The sequence below is a fragment of the Apaloderma vittatum genome, unplaced genomic scaffold, assembly GCF_000703405.1.
Source record: "Apaloderma vittatum isolate BGI_N311 unplaced genomic scaffold, ASM70340v1 scaffold11137, whole genome shotgun sequence".
NCBI classification, from domain to species: domain Eukaryota; kingdom Metazoa; phylum Chordata; class Aves; order Trogoniformes; family Trogonidae; genus Apaloderma; species Apaloderma vittatum.
In genome coordinates, this window is record NW_009726737.1 from 32,327 (window position 1) to 47,050 (window position 14,724).

The 14,724-nt window shown below is 39.7% G+C and overlaps 1 protein-coding gene across 1 annotated transcript in view; it reads left to right on the plus strand.

The window, feature by feature from the left end:
* PKD1L2 (polycystic kidney disease 1-like 2) overlaps positions 1-14,724 on the plus strand; it is a 38,339-nt gene that overhangs the window by 1,875 nt on the left and 21,740 nt on the right. Inside the window, 15 exon segments of the mRNA XM_009873394.1 lie at positions 2,382-2,567; positions 3,300-3,410; positions 3,843-3,990; positions 5,585-5,814; positions 6,482-6,886; positions 7,966-8,064; positions 8,781-8,830; positions 9,732-9,846; positions 10,478-10,685; positions 11,395-11,515; positions 11,785-11,926; positions 12,311-12,511; positions 12,737-12,882; positions 13,310-13,504; positions 14,337-14,462. Of these exon segments, the coding sequence (XP_009871696.1) occupies positions 2,382-2,567; positions 3,300-3,410; positions 3,843-3,990; positions 5,585-5,814; positions 6,482-6,886; positions 7,966-8,064; positions 8,781-8,830; positions 9,732-9,846; positions 10,478-10,685; positions 11,395-11,515; positions 11,785-11,926; positions 12,311-12,511; positions 12,737-12,882; positions 13,310-13,504; positions 14,337-14,462 (2,483 nt within the window).

The window sequence follows — 14,724 nt, forward strand, 5'->3', positions numbered from 1 at the left end:
GTCGTCCCATTCAACATACAGATATGAGGGGAATTTATGTTCCTCGTGCTTTGCACATAAGCAAAGCATTTTAAACTGTAACTAGAACTAAGGTGATGAGCACTGGAAGGACAATCTGGCTGTAGGCTCACCGAGATAAAAAGTCTTCAAATCCAGTATGCAAGTACAGGTTTCCACAAGCCCTGGAATTGCTGCTGCCCTGGTCCAGTACTGTACGACTTGTGACACAATGAAAACGTCGTTCCACAATCAGCAAAACTGTCCTGATTTGTTTCCTGTCCTGACTTACAGTTCCACATCCTCTCCGCACCCTCCTCCTCAGCACTCCCAGTTCACTTCCGTATCCCCAGCATGTCTCGCCTCTGCAAACACTTTTCTGTCTCTCGGCTTCCTCCCCTGCGCTTCTGCCGCTGCTCCTGAGCTCCAGCTTGTACATGCTGGTCAGCTGAATCCCACACCACAGAACAGATAAACTATGGGGTTACAATCCCTGCTATTAATAGAGGCACTGATGTAGCTCTTTCTCTTCTAGCTGGCTATTGATTTTCATGAAATTTCAGGGTGTTTTAAGGTTTCTATCTATACATCAAATTTGGCTGAAGATGACTAACATTAAAACTGGCTGGGGGAGAGGAAATTGGCAGCCATCACAATCCCTTAAGCTTATTTTCCTTGCAAAAACAGACTAAAATTATTTTTCCATTACAACCACGGTAGACAACTGTCTGTTTGTAAGGAAACTATCATCTGTTATTATAGGAGCTGACTTAAAGCCCATTAAATTCAAAGAATGTTCACATTACTGTGCAACAGTGTCCTACACTACATCCATCATTCCATTCCCTGGGAAACCAGGAAGAGATTGAGGGAGTTGTAGCCTTGTTTTCAGTATCTACAGCATGTGCCCTTAATACACATACATATCTCAATAACAGACTCCTCTTTTACCAGCTTTGCATGCAAGGCATTAGATCCAATATCCCAAAGAATCAGGGACAATATTTTGATTAGTTTCTCTGGGCAATGAATATTTGGAAGTTCCCACAACATGAGAGTGCTTTGGTTTATCTCCGTGATACTTAACACTTTCACTGTGAGGCTTGGCTCCCATTAACATTTGAGCTTGAAACTTCAAATGAAATGGAACCACGATTTGAATTTAGTATTTCTGATTACGGTTAGCTTGTGTACTTGATCGTCTGAGCCAGGTAGATGTGTATAAACAGCTAACCAGTCAGTGTTCTCTCTTCCTCTCTTTGGCCATCTACCTGAGCATTATCAGTGCTTCTCAACACAAGTAAAAGCTTTTCTTATTATTATTTCTTAATTTTTCTATTCTAACATTTGTTGCTACAGAGCGACGTGTATATAAAAATATAAACACATTGAGCCAGGGTTTGTACATAGGAACAAAACCAGGTTCTATGTTTTTCCATGTAAAAGTTGTTGAGAGAGCAAACACAAAGTACAGAACAAAAAAATACACGAGATGATAGTCTGCATTAGAATTTATCAGCAAATTATTTTTCAAGCTTATTTAGAGAGCTCTAATCTGTAAACCGATCATGTTGCTATAGTTACAGCCAGGCTTAGATTTAGCCTTTAAATAACAATAGCACACAATTACTGCAGTGTGTGCTCTTTGGCACCGGTAATCAAGGTACTTAAGGGGAATGATCAAACCAGCAGCTGGAGGACAATGTATTTAAACTTGAGACAGCTGAAACAAAAACATTCTTTTGCAACACTCCCATGCGAGAGCAGTCTTTTGTGCATCCTTCTCTTCAGGGTATTAAGCATCCTGATTACTACAGGATACTAAGTATTCTGAAAGATAATTAACTGCCCCAGATTAATCAAAGAATGAGATGTACACATTTACGATATGACCCTACTCATGTGAGCAAATCAGAAGAATATCACAGAGGAACAAAGGTATCTCTGTAGCAGAAATGGGATCTGGTCCCATACTTAATATGCAAACTATTCTCCAGAGCAGTTACCTGAATATCATGCAAATTGCATACCGCCACAAGGCTCTTTCCTAAGTAAGGAGTAATTTTAAACTTTCCAGTACTGCAGGTCAAACAAATGCTAAGTGTTTTTTACAAAAATATGGGCTTTTTAAATTCTTTTGATTTATAAAAAATTTTCTTTTTTTTGCTGTTGTTTAAAGCACTAAAATCCATAAATCTATTACTTCAGATTTTGAAAAAAAATTATTCTTTGTTATTTTAAAAAAATATTCTTAATTGTTTAGCTTTAAAAGGAGAAAAGGGAAGAAAAAGAAACAAAAAAAAGGGACAGGCAGGAGAACTGTAGCAGGATTTCCAGAAATTCAAAAGGTTAAATCCAATTTTTTTTTTAATTTCTCCTCCTAGAATTTGGCCAGAGCATCGCTTGTGATAATTACAATGCCACTGTACAGTGTGGCTCAGGAGAAGTTATTCAAATTGCAGAGAGCTTTTATGGACGGAAGACCCCTCACTACTGTGTATCGGAGACTCCTCTCCAGTCCGATACAGATGAGGACTGTAGCTGGATCAGCATCAGAGATGAAGTAGCAGGTAATGGCTTATGGCATTTCTTGGCAGAAGCACAGAGTATGTGCCAAACTTCCTGGCCTCAAAAATACTTTGGCTTGAATTTCAGTCGAGTTAGTGAGTGGGAAAGTGGATTATTCCTAAAATGAAGGGAATCACAGAGAACTTCTGATGTGGAGGAGGTTCCCACAAGAGGCTGGATGGAAAGGAGGGAGTTTGTGAGGAGCAAAGATTCAGAGGAGAGGAGGAGAAGAACAAGGGTGTACCTGGTTCCTCTCACTGTGTGAAGAAAATAGGTGGGCACATCGATCCCCTCATGAACTCCATCCACACAAACCTACTTCCAGACCAGAAGGGCTGATCAGGCTGGCACCCAGGTGGACGTGCGGGATGTGCTGCACCCTGTCATGTCGAGTCCATCGAGTACACAGCTGGCCTGAGCTACAGGGCTCTGCTTGCCAGATTAAACAGGGACTATGGCCTGTCCCTGGGGTGATTGCTTGGGCTTCCAGCCAAAATTAACCAAAACACGTTAACTTCCTCTTCTTTACCCTCACGTTTATTCCAGTAAAGTTGAATGGTGCTAAGAAATACCAGGCAATAAGCAACATGCTGAAGTCAAAGTGATGTGGAAGTTTGTCTAGAAATGAGTGATGTGATACTGCTCCCCCTCCCCTTTTTGTTCCTGGGATCATCTCTCATCTGAGCTGTTCTGACAGTCAGAGACAAAACCCATAAAATGGTCCTTCTTTCCAGGCCAGTGTCATGGTCTTCAGGCCTGCCAGGTGGCAGCAGATGGCACTTTCTTTGGAGATCCTTGTCCTGCTTCTGGAAACTATTTGTCTATTCAGTATCACTGCAAGGAAGGTAAGTGGGAGGGGCCCAACAACACCAAAAACCCGTTCTGCTCTTTGCTGTAACTCTTATGACTACTGATATTTTTTATCTAAAAAACCACTACTCCATCCTCAGGGAAGAACCTGGAAGAGCGAGGTGACCACTAAAAATAGTAACAGAAGTGTATCTTCCCTGTCCTAGTTGAGGGGTTTTGATAGGATACGAAGTCAGGAAATTCAGACACATAAACCACATTTAAATGGAATTATGTTCCAACAAGATCCTTGACCAGCACAAGTATGGAAAAAAATCAGCTCCCTGTCACACCACTAATGGCCTCAAATTAGCAGCAGTATCAACTCCGTTTTGGAGCATGCCTGCTCTCAGTACATGAAAGTTAACTGAATTACGTAACAAATGTAGACTAACAATGGCATTGAATTCTGTCATGATGTTTTACAGGTCTGCAGCTGGTTGTAACAGATACATGCTTTGTCCTTGAAAATATCACGGTCAGTCTGACCTGGCTCCTGTCTCCATACTCTGGCAACCTTTCCTGTATCGTTAGCACTGGAGATGGCCACACTATTGATCCCTACTACCCTCTGGCGTAAGATATATCTGTCATGTATCATCAGACAACCAGTGAATTTCACTGCTTGCATTTTACTGAATGCTCCAGGTGTCTTAAATGGGACTTTAAAAAAATAAGTAGATTAATAATAGAGCATACATAAATGACGCTTGGGTTCTGAAGCATCTTGTTTTGAAATTAATACAAAATTTCATATCAAGCTGCCAAGCACAATCTTTCTTCTGCTTATTATGATAAGTGATTCCTATTTCTTACTAAGATAATATATTCCAGATTCTAAGTCACAAAATTACTGAAGACATGTCAGTAGTTGCCAAAGAAAGAGGCATTATTTTCTTAAGTTTCAAGAGTACTTTTTGATAACACTTAATATAATACAATGGCATTCTGGAGTTTTTCTTGTACCTTTAAAAGACGAAAATTTTTTTCTGCTGGATTTAAAAATCAGATTTTGTGCTAGGAATAATAGAGAATGGCTCCGGAAATTTATTTATCTTCTAAAGGAATCCTACCTGAGTCAAATGGAAAAGTAAAAGTAGATGAATGAAAAACAAAAAGTAATATCATATTAGAAACAATAAACATTTTTTTAGAGCTATAGACACAGGCCTCTAGCTGTGAAAAACTTTTAAAAAAAAAAATTTCATAGCAAGCTTTTAGGTAAAACATATTTGCTAGCAATTTACGGGAAGCCGTTATACTTTGCCTACTAAGTGGCTCACAGTCATGCTCATCCGTTTTCTATGTCCAGTTTGATACTCACTTTTACAAGAATTGCCTTTTCTGGTCTGATCTTGTCACTGACGTGTTAGAATGAAACCTTTTTCTTAATTAAAACAGCTAAAGAAGAACACGTATTAAAAAGGATCATATGTCCTGATCTTTGTTTGCATTTGCTGGATGGTATCACAATAAGAATATAAAGATTCAAGGAGAATAGGAATATTATATATTTGCCTTCCACGGTGTATGTCATTCGAGAAGGATGTCATTAGGTTCTTTTCACCATCATTCCATGGTTGTTAGTAACAATAGCAACTACCATAGACTTCTTCATGTCCATTCATCTCATACTGCTGTCATGATTGGAGCTGCACTAGACCTGGGAGTGAAGAGACATAGCCTGGGCACATATAGAAGTAGCTGTACATTTAAAAAAAAAAACAAAAAGGCAAGGGCGTGCTCTGACAAAATGCTGAGCAGCCTCAGCTTTTGCTGATATATCTAAGAGATGGTAAATTGGGAATAAAATAAGGAATAGAAATTAATGTGACATATCTGTGCTCAGAGCCAACAAATCGCAAACCAGATGTGATGCTTCGTGTTATTGAATTGCAATCTACCTACTTTACAGCAAAATATATCCACCCTCATAGATCTGCTTTGAGAATGATCACCCTTGAGATACAGCCTTCATGACTCTGTAGCTGGAAGAGAGGAACAATATTCAACCTTAAAAATTATATATAAATAAACAGGGGATTACAGAGATTGCAGGAGAGCTGAGTCAGGTCAGAAATCTGGGAACTGTGACCACTGTTATGGCGTAAGGCTAAGGACTTCCAAGCACAGTCTGCTACAACAAGCAGCCGTTCTCTTTCTCTGCTAGACTGGTCAGCAATGTCACGTACAGATACTCATCTCCTGGAGAGTTCACTGTTTTTGTGGAGTGCACCACCAGCGAGTGGCACGTGATAGCCCAGAAGCAAGTCACCGTTCAAGACAAGATGGATCAACTGAGCATCACTGGGTGCTACAGCCAGTATGAATCTGGGAACAGCTCTCACTGCCGTACACTGTTTGGGCAGTTGCTGTGGATCCAAGTGGAACTCAATGGAGGTGAGGGCAATGACTCCGTGAGATTTAAATGGCAAGCTACATATTATGCCACCCATGGGATAGAAGTGGGATTTTCAATATGCAAACCCATACTTTTTTAGTGAATGCTTTCCCTATCATTGTTGCATTCCTGTAACTGAATGCTCTCACCTCCTTTGGAGGGGTCCATTCTCAGAGCTATTACACCATCTCAGATAAAAGTATAACCCCTTTTTCCCTCTACTCAAATCTGTCAAAGCATAACTTTAGTCACAGGAATCCACATGAAGCCAGTAAGAATATTTCTATATTTGAAGTTAGGAATTCACAGAAATGCTTCTCTGATTGAGGGTAAGAGGATTCCACACTGAGCTGGTCACATCTGATGGTGCACATTTTATTCTAACATCAAGTTCTTGGAATCCACATATATGCTTAAAAAATAAAATTCAGTAGTGTATGTTTGAATTTTTTGATTGCCCTAACAGTCCCAGCAGAAAATACAGGATAGACATCCATGGGGACTCTAGAGGGGCACAAAAGCACCTAGAGTGACTTTATAAAAAAATACTGCATTGCTACAGTGCTCTTATGACTCCTTTATAAAAACTCGAATGCTGTGCAGAGCAGCTAAAATTGAATGGCCTATAACACATGCTGTGAGAAATTCCGAACTGTCTTTTTGCAGGCCATGGAGTGACCTACATTCTGTTAGCAGATAATATGACACTCACTGAATCCAGTGCAAACAAAGGAATTGTCCCTCACAACTTGACACTTGACAGCGCCTCTCAAGAGCTGATAGGTCCAGGGATACACCAGCTGGAAATCCGAGCATCCAGCAACACAACTGCGTTGGAGATCTCTGAGAGCCTTGCTGTTCACTTCATTGAGCCCGTATCTGGTCTTCAGGCTTCATTAGCTTCTCGCACTCTGCACTTGGGGGAGGATTTGGAGATGAATGTGTCTGTGTCTCATGGTGCCCCAGAGAAGGTGAAGCTTGAGGTGATGGGATCTAATGAAACTCACTCTCACGAAGAAGATGGCCCTCATGGGGAACCTCGAACATACATCATTCCTGTGCTCTCTGAAGGTATGGCATTGCTGACGTCTTCTCTATTTCCAAGACACTCAGAGCTGAGTAGAGGAGTTCACATAGTCACAGCAGCCCAGAGTAGGGACAATAACACACAGCTGAAACTGCCAGCTTTTCTAACTGCTCAACCTTGGTCTGCAGAACAGCGAACAACAGAGTCCTGCAGACTTGTAACTGAGCTAAAAAAAACCTGAACTGGCAAACGAGTCTCCATATGGAGACTGAAAGCAAAGCTTCACGTGATTTTTGCAATCAAAAAGACATAGTGAACCAGGGTTTACTTTTCATGACATGATCTGATTCAAATACAAATGATGACATTTTCTTGAATCACAGTGTTTTCCTCCTGTTTGTTGATATGTATAACTTTTCAAGTTTACACTCTGCATTTTACTTAACAGTAATCTGAGGAGTTATCAGTAGAGATGATAAAGAAAAGGAGAGCTTTTCTGTGCATTGGTCTCCAACATGTAGTTTTTAATGGATTTACTTATGAATAAGCTTTTCAGTAATTTTCTCTTTCCGTTATTAAGAAAACAAAGCCTTTAAAATGTAGGATTAGGGAGATTGTCCTGAAGAGTTAATTCAGTGGCAGAAGATAAAGAAGTTTCCTCCCCTAACAAATGATTTAAATTCCATGCCAAAGCTGGAACACTCAGCTAATTATGATTCCATTTTATGTTTTAAAATTAAATATTAAAAGTTTTATTAGGTCTCCCTATACCCATTTTAACATCCCTTCCCTTCAGGCTGAAATTTTCAGACAAGGCAGCTGCTCTCTCAAGATACTTAAACTCATTTGGACTCCAGTATTTGCATACCTCTAGTTTCTTGTGTGGTAATATCATAGCCAGCTGACAACGAAAAGCATTGCAAGTGCTAGGACAAAGGCAGCTGAGTTATTAAACAAAGAGAAGAACACTCCCTGAAAAGCCTTTCAACAGTGGAAACTCATCAGAAAACCCCAAAGCTCTTACCAGGAAAGAATAGGATTTTCTTTATGAATTGGATTTTATATCCTAAACACGATGGACTGGTCCCACTGCTAGTCTTAACTGGCCATTTGTCTTCTCCAGGTACTTTCCTAGTGAAAGTGGTGGCAATGAATGCCTTGTCAAACATGAGTCTGGATCTTGGGTACATCACTGTGCTGACAAACAGTTCTCATAAAAAAGGTAATTGCACTAATCTAACAGTGCTGGTTGTGACTACGTAAGTACCTTTTTTTCAATCAGAGCGTTTCACAGAGTGTTTATGGTTTGCATCCAGTAATTGCTTTCCTTCCAGTAACAGTGCTGAAAACTTTGGTGGAGGCTTCTTCTTGATGAAGGCAGATTCCCTGGCTTTGAAGTAGTCATAAATTAGCATCACTCTTTACATGTTACACATTGCACATTTGCTATTTGTCCTAGAAGTAATTAGTGAAGTTTGTGGCTTGGGACATAGCTCTGTAACCAGGAAATACTTGCATCACAGCAGTCTCATAAATTACTGTCAGTAAATGATTTAGATGGCTCATCCTTAGATTTAATAAAAGCAAACTATACCAGGAATAAAGTAATTTTAGTACTAATCCTACTGAGACTTTTCCAGTGCTTTGCCTCAATTTTTTTCTTGTATATAAAGGAAACTCCAGCAACTTCTGTGAATTTATTTTGATTTATACCATTACGTTTGAAGAATCAGTGTCATCTTCTTTATAGTATGTGACTAGCTTGTTCTTATAATTTTACTTATTGTAACTAGACTATCACAGCTCTGAAGTCTGATGCTTACAGCCCTACCTTTCAGACTGTCAGTAGTCAAATCCTGTGTATTTAAGTCATATTCAATGAGGATGTCTGAAAGTTTACAGGTAGCACTAAAATACTCTGCTTTTTGTGTTAAACAGATTCTGCTATGGAAGAAGGCAGTTCCAAACCAAATACCCAAAAGACAAATGTAAGTTACAAGATTAGAGAAAATGAACTTTTCAGAATGACTCAGTTTTGGAAGTTGAAATGAGCTTAGTTGAATTTTTAAATTATCTGCTTGACTAATGGAAACCTCTCTTTGAGGGACTAGCCTTCAAGCAGAGTTTAATATATTTTTATATTGTTTCTAAATGTTTCCTGCTTCTGTATTGGAATGTTTAAGCTATTTTGCAAAGAAGAAATTTCTAGTTTATGGCAAACCAAGAAACTAATGATATACCAACTGCTAGCAGCTGCACAAATTTAAATAATAATATTGCCAGATATAATATTTCTTTATCATCTTAAAGGTCTGAGTTTTAACTCTAACACTATCAGACAGATGTCTGCTATGCGAGATGTGTTGCTTCACAAGATGGCATCATGCCTTATAGATTGCCTTTAAGAATATATCGCATGAGAGAAATCTAATTCAAAACTAATTTCACAGTTTGTTGCACAGAAAGACAAATTCAGCTACCTTCTTTTTATCTATAGCTGTAATGTATACAAGTCAAATAAACAAGGAATATACTAGAACATGTATTAGAAGACAAATGCTTGTCCAGAAGTAGACAAATAGTAGACAAATGCTTGGTCCAGAAGTAGAAAATTGATGGGAAATGGCTTCCTAAGTACCTGCATTATTTTGAAAATAGGAACTGGGCTCCTAAGCCACTTATGCATTTGGGAACATTTTGCTACACACTCCCTCTGTGCCATTTGCTTCTACTCCCATAGCTTCTACTTTCACACTACCACTGATCAGGGAAAGATCATTTAAAGTACAGATCTACATACAGTGATTTGGGGTCTAAACTTCCAGACCTTTTTCATTATAAAGAAGCAAGATATGTGCTCCTATACTGATACATTTACTTATTATTTAGGATCACAAAAATAAACCCAAAATATATATTAAACCAAGTCGCCATGTGGATCCTTTCACAACTGTCATGCTTGGCTGGCCAGACGACAACAATTCCAGTTTTCTCTGGTCCTGTGGTATGTGCATTTCCTGAACTTTTCTACCAACTTCTATTTGATGAGTAACAAACTCACTGTCACGTCAGATCAAGTGGTGAAAATCTGACTAAAGGACAGTTTACTCTTTGACTTAAAGTTTGCCACTTGTTGTATGTGAAGAATGTCCCTCTACCTTACCCTGGATTTAACACTAAACTAATCAAGATGTATAATATAGCAAAGTACTCGGTTTTGTCTTTTCCTAAAGGTGACTGCTCCTAGGTTTCAATTTTTCAAGATCTGCCCATCCTAAGCCCTCACCCTCATACCCAAGAACTAGTCCCAAGTGACTTACATAGTTAGGCATTTGCAAGGTACATGTGTCTCAATAAAAGAACAATGATTAGCATCAAACACAATGCAAAAACATTTATGGCTGAAAAGTGGATTGAGATTCAGGACATCTGTGCTCATCCCTGTATTTATCCCTGACCTGACATATTATTTTGAAGAAGCCAGTCCGTACTCTTAACTCTGATTACACACCCTTTAAATTGGGTCCACAAAACTTGTTTGCTCTGTAAACCTCTGAAACTTACGGCACGAAAGTCCCTTACAAGAGACATGCAATGTTACAACTATTCTAATTATGAAGGAAATGTTTGTGCAGGAGCTTGCTGGCCTGAGTGGAACAAATGTGTGAAGCAACAGATAATCCTAACCAACCAAAGTGAGGTGAAAATCCCACCTTCCTGCCTTCCTCCTCCAAAATCAGCAGTGACTGTCAGGGTTACGGTCCGAAACCATGGCAATGAAGAGAGGCAGGATGAGCAATGCCTCTACGTGTCTGCAAAACAAGAACTGCAACTGGAAATCAGGTCTGTTTTTAAACTCTAGTATTCACTGGTGAATATTCTTACCACAGAAACATAGTGCAAGGTCACAGTTACCAATAATAATGATAATAAAGTGATAACACACTTATTGTTGTAAACCTGTTTATGTAAAATATTTAGACAAAATGGGTCTTGCTGTAGTTTCCAGTCCATACTTCTGAATATAATTCTTTTATAAACTGAATAATATTCTTCCCAAAACCACTGAGGGTTTCTAATGCCACTATACCCTTTCAGTGTTGGAGATGTCCATACACAGACTCATTGAAACAATGTGAATAAATGCCATAAGATATGTCTGAAATTTCTATTAGATAGCCAGATTTACATTACTGCCTTACAAAAATCTATTCTTCAAGAGTCTAATGCATCATTAAAGAGCAGTGGCATTTCAATGCTCTGCTAATATGATAATTTCAGGAGTTTAAGTAGAGACAGGCTTCCTCTGAGAGCCCAAATCAGCTTTGCAACATAAGTAGTTTGCAGGTTCTGGGCATCAGTCATGTTGAAAGTGGAGATGAAGTTTCCTAAATCTCTTGCTTTAAGATTAAGTATTTCACTATTTGAGTCGTGGGTCACCTGTCTCACATTGCAGGTCTTTTGCAGATTTTCATCAAATGAGAGTAAACCAGCAAGGGCTACGACATCTCATACAATTACTACCTGTAACTACCATCTGACTTCCTTACAGGTGTGAGGCAAACTGCAGGCCAGTGAATGCCAGTGCTGACGTTGTTTTGAGTGTCTCTGAACAGAAGGACTCCCAGGCCATCTATTATAACTGGTATTTAGATAACACGTTCCAAACCAAGGTGAGAGCATCAGATTCATCAGAAATACCGTGTACACAAAAATAAACATCCATCCTGCGGGAAAGCCACAAGGCCTCAGAGCAATACTTTGTCAAATGGGTACTTTGGGAATAACAGCAAAGGCCGAGACAAGTGGGTGCCTGGAGGTGCCTGGTTTGAGTGGGGTTATAATGAAGGGCACCAAACTGCCACCCTGCTCCTGATAAAACACAAGAAATCACAGCAAAGAACCTCTACTGTCTTATTTTCTCTTCTGTCTCATTTTACAGTCTACGACCCTCCCTCTAGCCTGTGGCCTGACTGGTTTCCAGCAGAGCTCCTTGAATTTGCTTCAAAGCAACACGTCTGTGTTGAAAATGAACAGCTCCTTCTTGCAGACACAGGGAGAAGCTTTTCAGATTAAAGTAACAGGTGAGGGCAAGCAGGGGTTTTCTCCTTTGAGGTAGCCTCTGCCATTGTCACATCACGCTACTGTGGTCTCGCTGACAAATATGAATTTAAAACAGTTTACAAGTTGAGAGCTGTTACTTTTTCATCTGGGTTCTTTAAAACAATTAAGAGCAAAGTTTGTTCTGGGCTGCTACACAGCAGGACAAATGAGTTATCTTACTTCAAGCTGTTAATAACTTTTTTAAGGCTCATCTGGAATTGAAGTTATGCCAAATGCTTGACCAAATAATATAGCTTTGCTTTATAATGCAAACACCACCATGTTAGAATAGGCAAGATTAATGTCTGGAGACTAGTGCTGCCAGGGCACGATTATTGCTGATGGCCCTCTCTCCCCACTCTCAGCCCTGACTCAGCGTGGCTACGGGGAGGACACATACGTTGTCAGCACTGTGCCTCCGCCTGAGCTCCCCGTCTGTGCCGTGTCCCCCGAGCAGGGATCCATGCTCACCACATTCACAGTCTCCTGCAGCGCTCCTTGCTTGGTGGATCCATGCCAGCCCAGCCCTAACAGGCAGCTCACGTACTGCTTCTATCTGAAACCAAGTAAGTCCTGAGGTGAACTGCTTGGCGAGCTGCTGCTCCGTGGTTTTAGCAAGCACTATTACTGCTGCTAACAAGAGCAAAGGCACAACCTGCTTCTGCTCCTCAGAGAGACTAAGAACGAGTCACCCAGGCCTGCAGAGAGCAAGGCCAGGGCCCTCTGTTCCTAGAGAGCAGGAGGTGTCTGTGTGGTACCTGGTGTAGGTGACCCCCTTTTTCCTGTTTCAGATTCTCTCCTGCACTGTGGCCCAAATCCTGAACTCTTCCCAGTTTATCTTCCACTTGGAGAAGAAGAAAACAATTTCATGTTAGATATGACGATTACTGTTAGCAACAACTTTGGTGATACAGTTCAGACTAATGCTTCAGTGAAGGTACACAGTGTAATTACTTATTTCAAGATCTCTCAAGTTGATACCTAACCCACGATTTGCTTTTGGAGCTTCTCTCTATTTGATACGTATTACTTCATTCTGAATGTGCTATAATCACAGTTTTCTAAACAGAGACTATTCTCTGTGGACTCGAAGCAGTTTAAAAGATGATCTATTTGGACATTCAGCAGAAAAAGCTGTATCTAGTTAGTGTGGAGTTACTCTTGTGTAGGTCCCAGAAAACTCCTGCTTCTGCCCCAGTAAGGAGATCCTTATCAGACCACTAAAAATAAAACATTAAAGACTGGGAACACAAAATTTTCTTGTCCACTCTAACTAGCACGTCAATAAGATGATCATGGAAGCTTTTAAAAAATAATTATAACGGTGGCAGTAACATTAAAAGCATGTCTGATTTCTTCATCAGGTTGGACACGCAGATATGATCAATGGGAACCTGACCCTGCAGACTATTGTATCTGAGAAGGCAAACACCATCCTAAAAGATGGGAATAACAGCATGAGCCTCTTCCAGCTGTATAAATCAGTGACGTCTGTCCTTAATCAGGAGACCCAAGAGGAGAGTTTTAACATATCTTTACAGATGAGCACACGAAAAGAGGTCAGCCAGACACTTGTCTTCTTGCAGTACAACATGATATAATGGACTCTTTGTATTCTTTGACAGCTCTTAAGTAATTAAAAGCTTATATATCACCACCTGAAATCGAAGGAGGTTTCAAGTTTCTACCATCTGTTTCAGTGTTTGGCACAGGTTTCAGCTGTTTTTCCCTATTTGCCCACATAAATCATTTGTTTTATCATCTGGCAATAAAAGAATCCATTCTCAATGGTTACTGCATTAATTTAAACTAATTTGGACAGTGTTTTAAAACCTGATTTTCCACAAATAATTTTAAAAATAATAAAATAGCCTCTTCTGTGGGAGAAATATACTGTTTACTTTTCCCAAAAAGTCCTAGATGGCAGGTTCATATCAGGTACCAACTTATGTTTAAGTTACAAGCTTGTATTTGTACAGAGCTCTGAGTGCCTCAGATGAAAAGATCTAGAAAAATGCAATGCATCCTTCAATTATGATTCATTATTTGAATAACATCAATCATACATGGCTCTGGTTTCTCTGGAAGTGGCATTTATACAATAATTCACATACATTAGTACAAATTTTCACAAGTAATTCTCCTTGCTATTAATGGATGTTAAGCTTATAAATTCTCTGTGCTGGGCGGTAACATAAAACTCATGATTATATAGTTGCTACAGCAAGTGGCATCTTGTCGGCAGACTAGTATCACTTCAAATGATTCTTGTTGTGGAGTCTTACTCTAACGCATAATTTAGAGCAAGCCTGGCTGTCAATATACAGCATTACTTGCATAGTCCTAATTAACATTTTGTTCCTGTGCCTAATTATCCCTTTTCATCCCAAGCTCCGAGGGCTGATGCTGACAACTCTCTCTGCTGTTAACGTAACATCAATGCAGACTGCTCTTCAGATGTCAGAGGTATTGAAAGAAATCACTTACAGGAGTGAAGAGCTGTCTGTCTCAGCACAGGTAAGATTAATGCTTCTTGCACCTCCTCACACTGACAGTAGAGACTCTGTTGCACCCCACTGACTTTGGAAGAGTTCCAGTGCCTTACATTTGTCTGTTCTTACCCATTTTTTCCACTGTATGGCCACATGTATTTTGACCGGAGGGAATAAGTTTTGCTGTAAGCAAATTAGGACTCATAGATATTGTCTCAGCAACTTCTACAACCCAGGCTATGACCATCTGGCCAGTTACATTTTAGAATTCTTTTTCAAGATAGAAA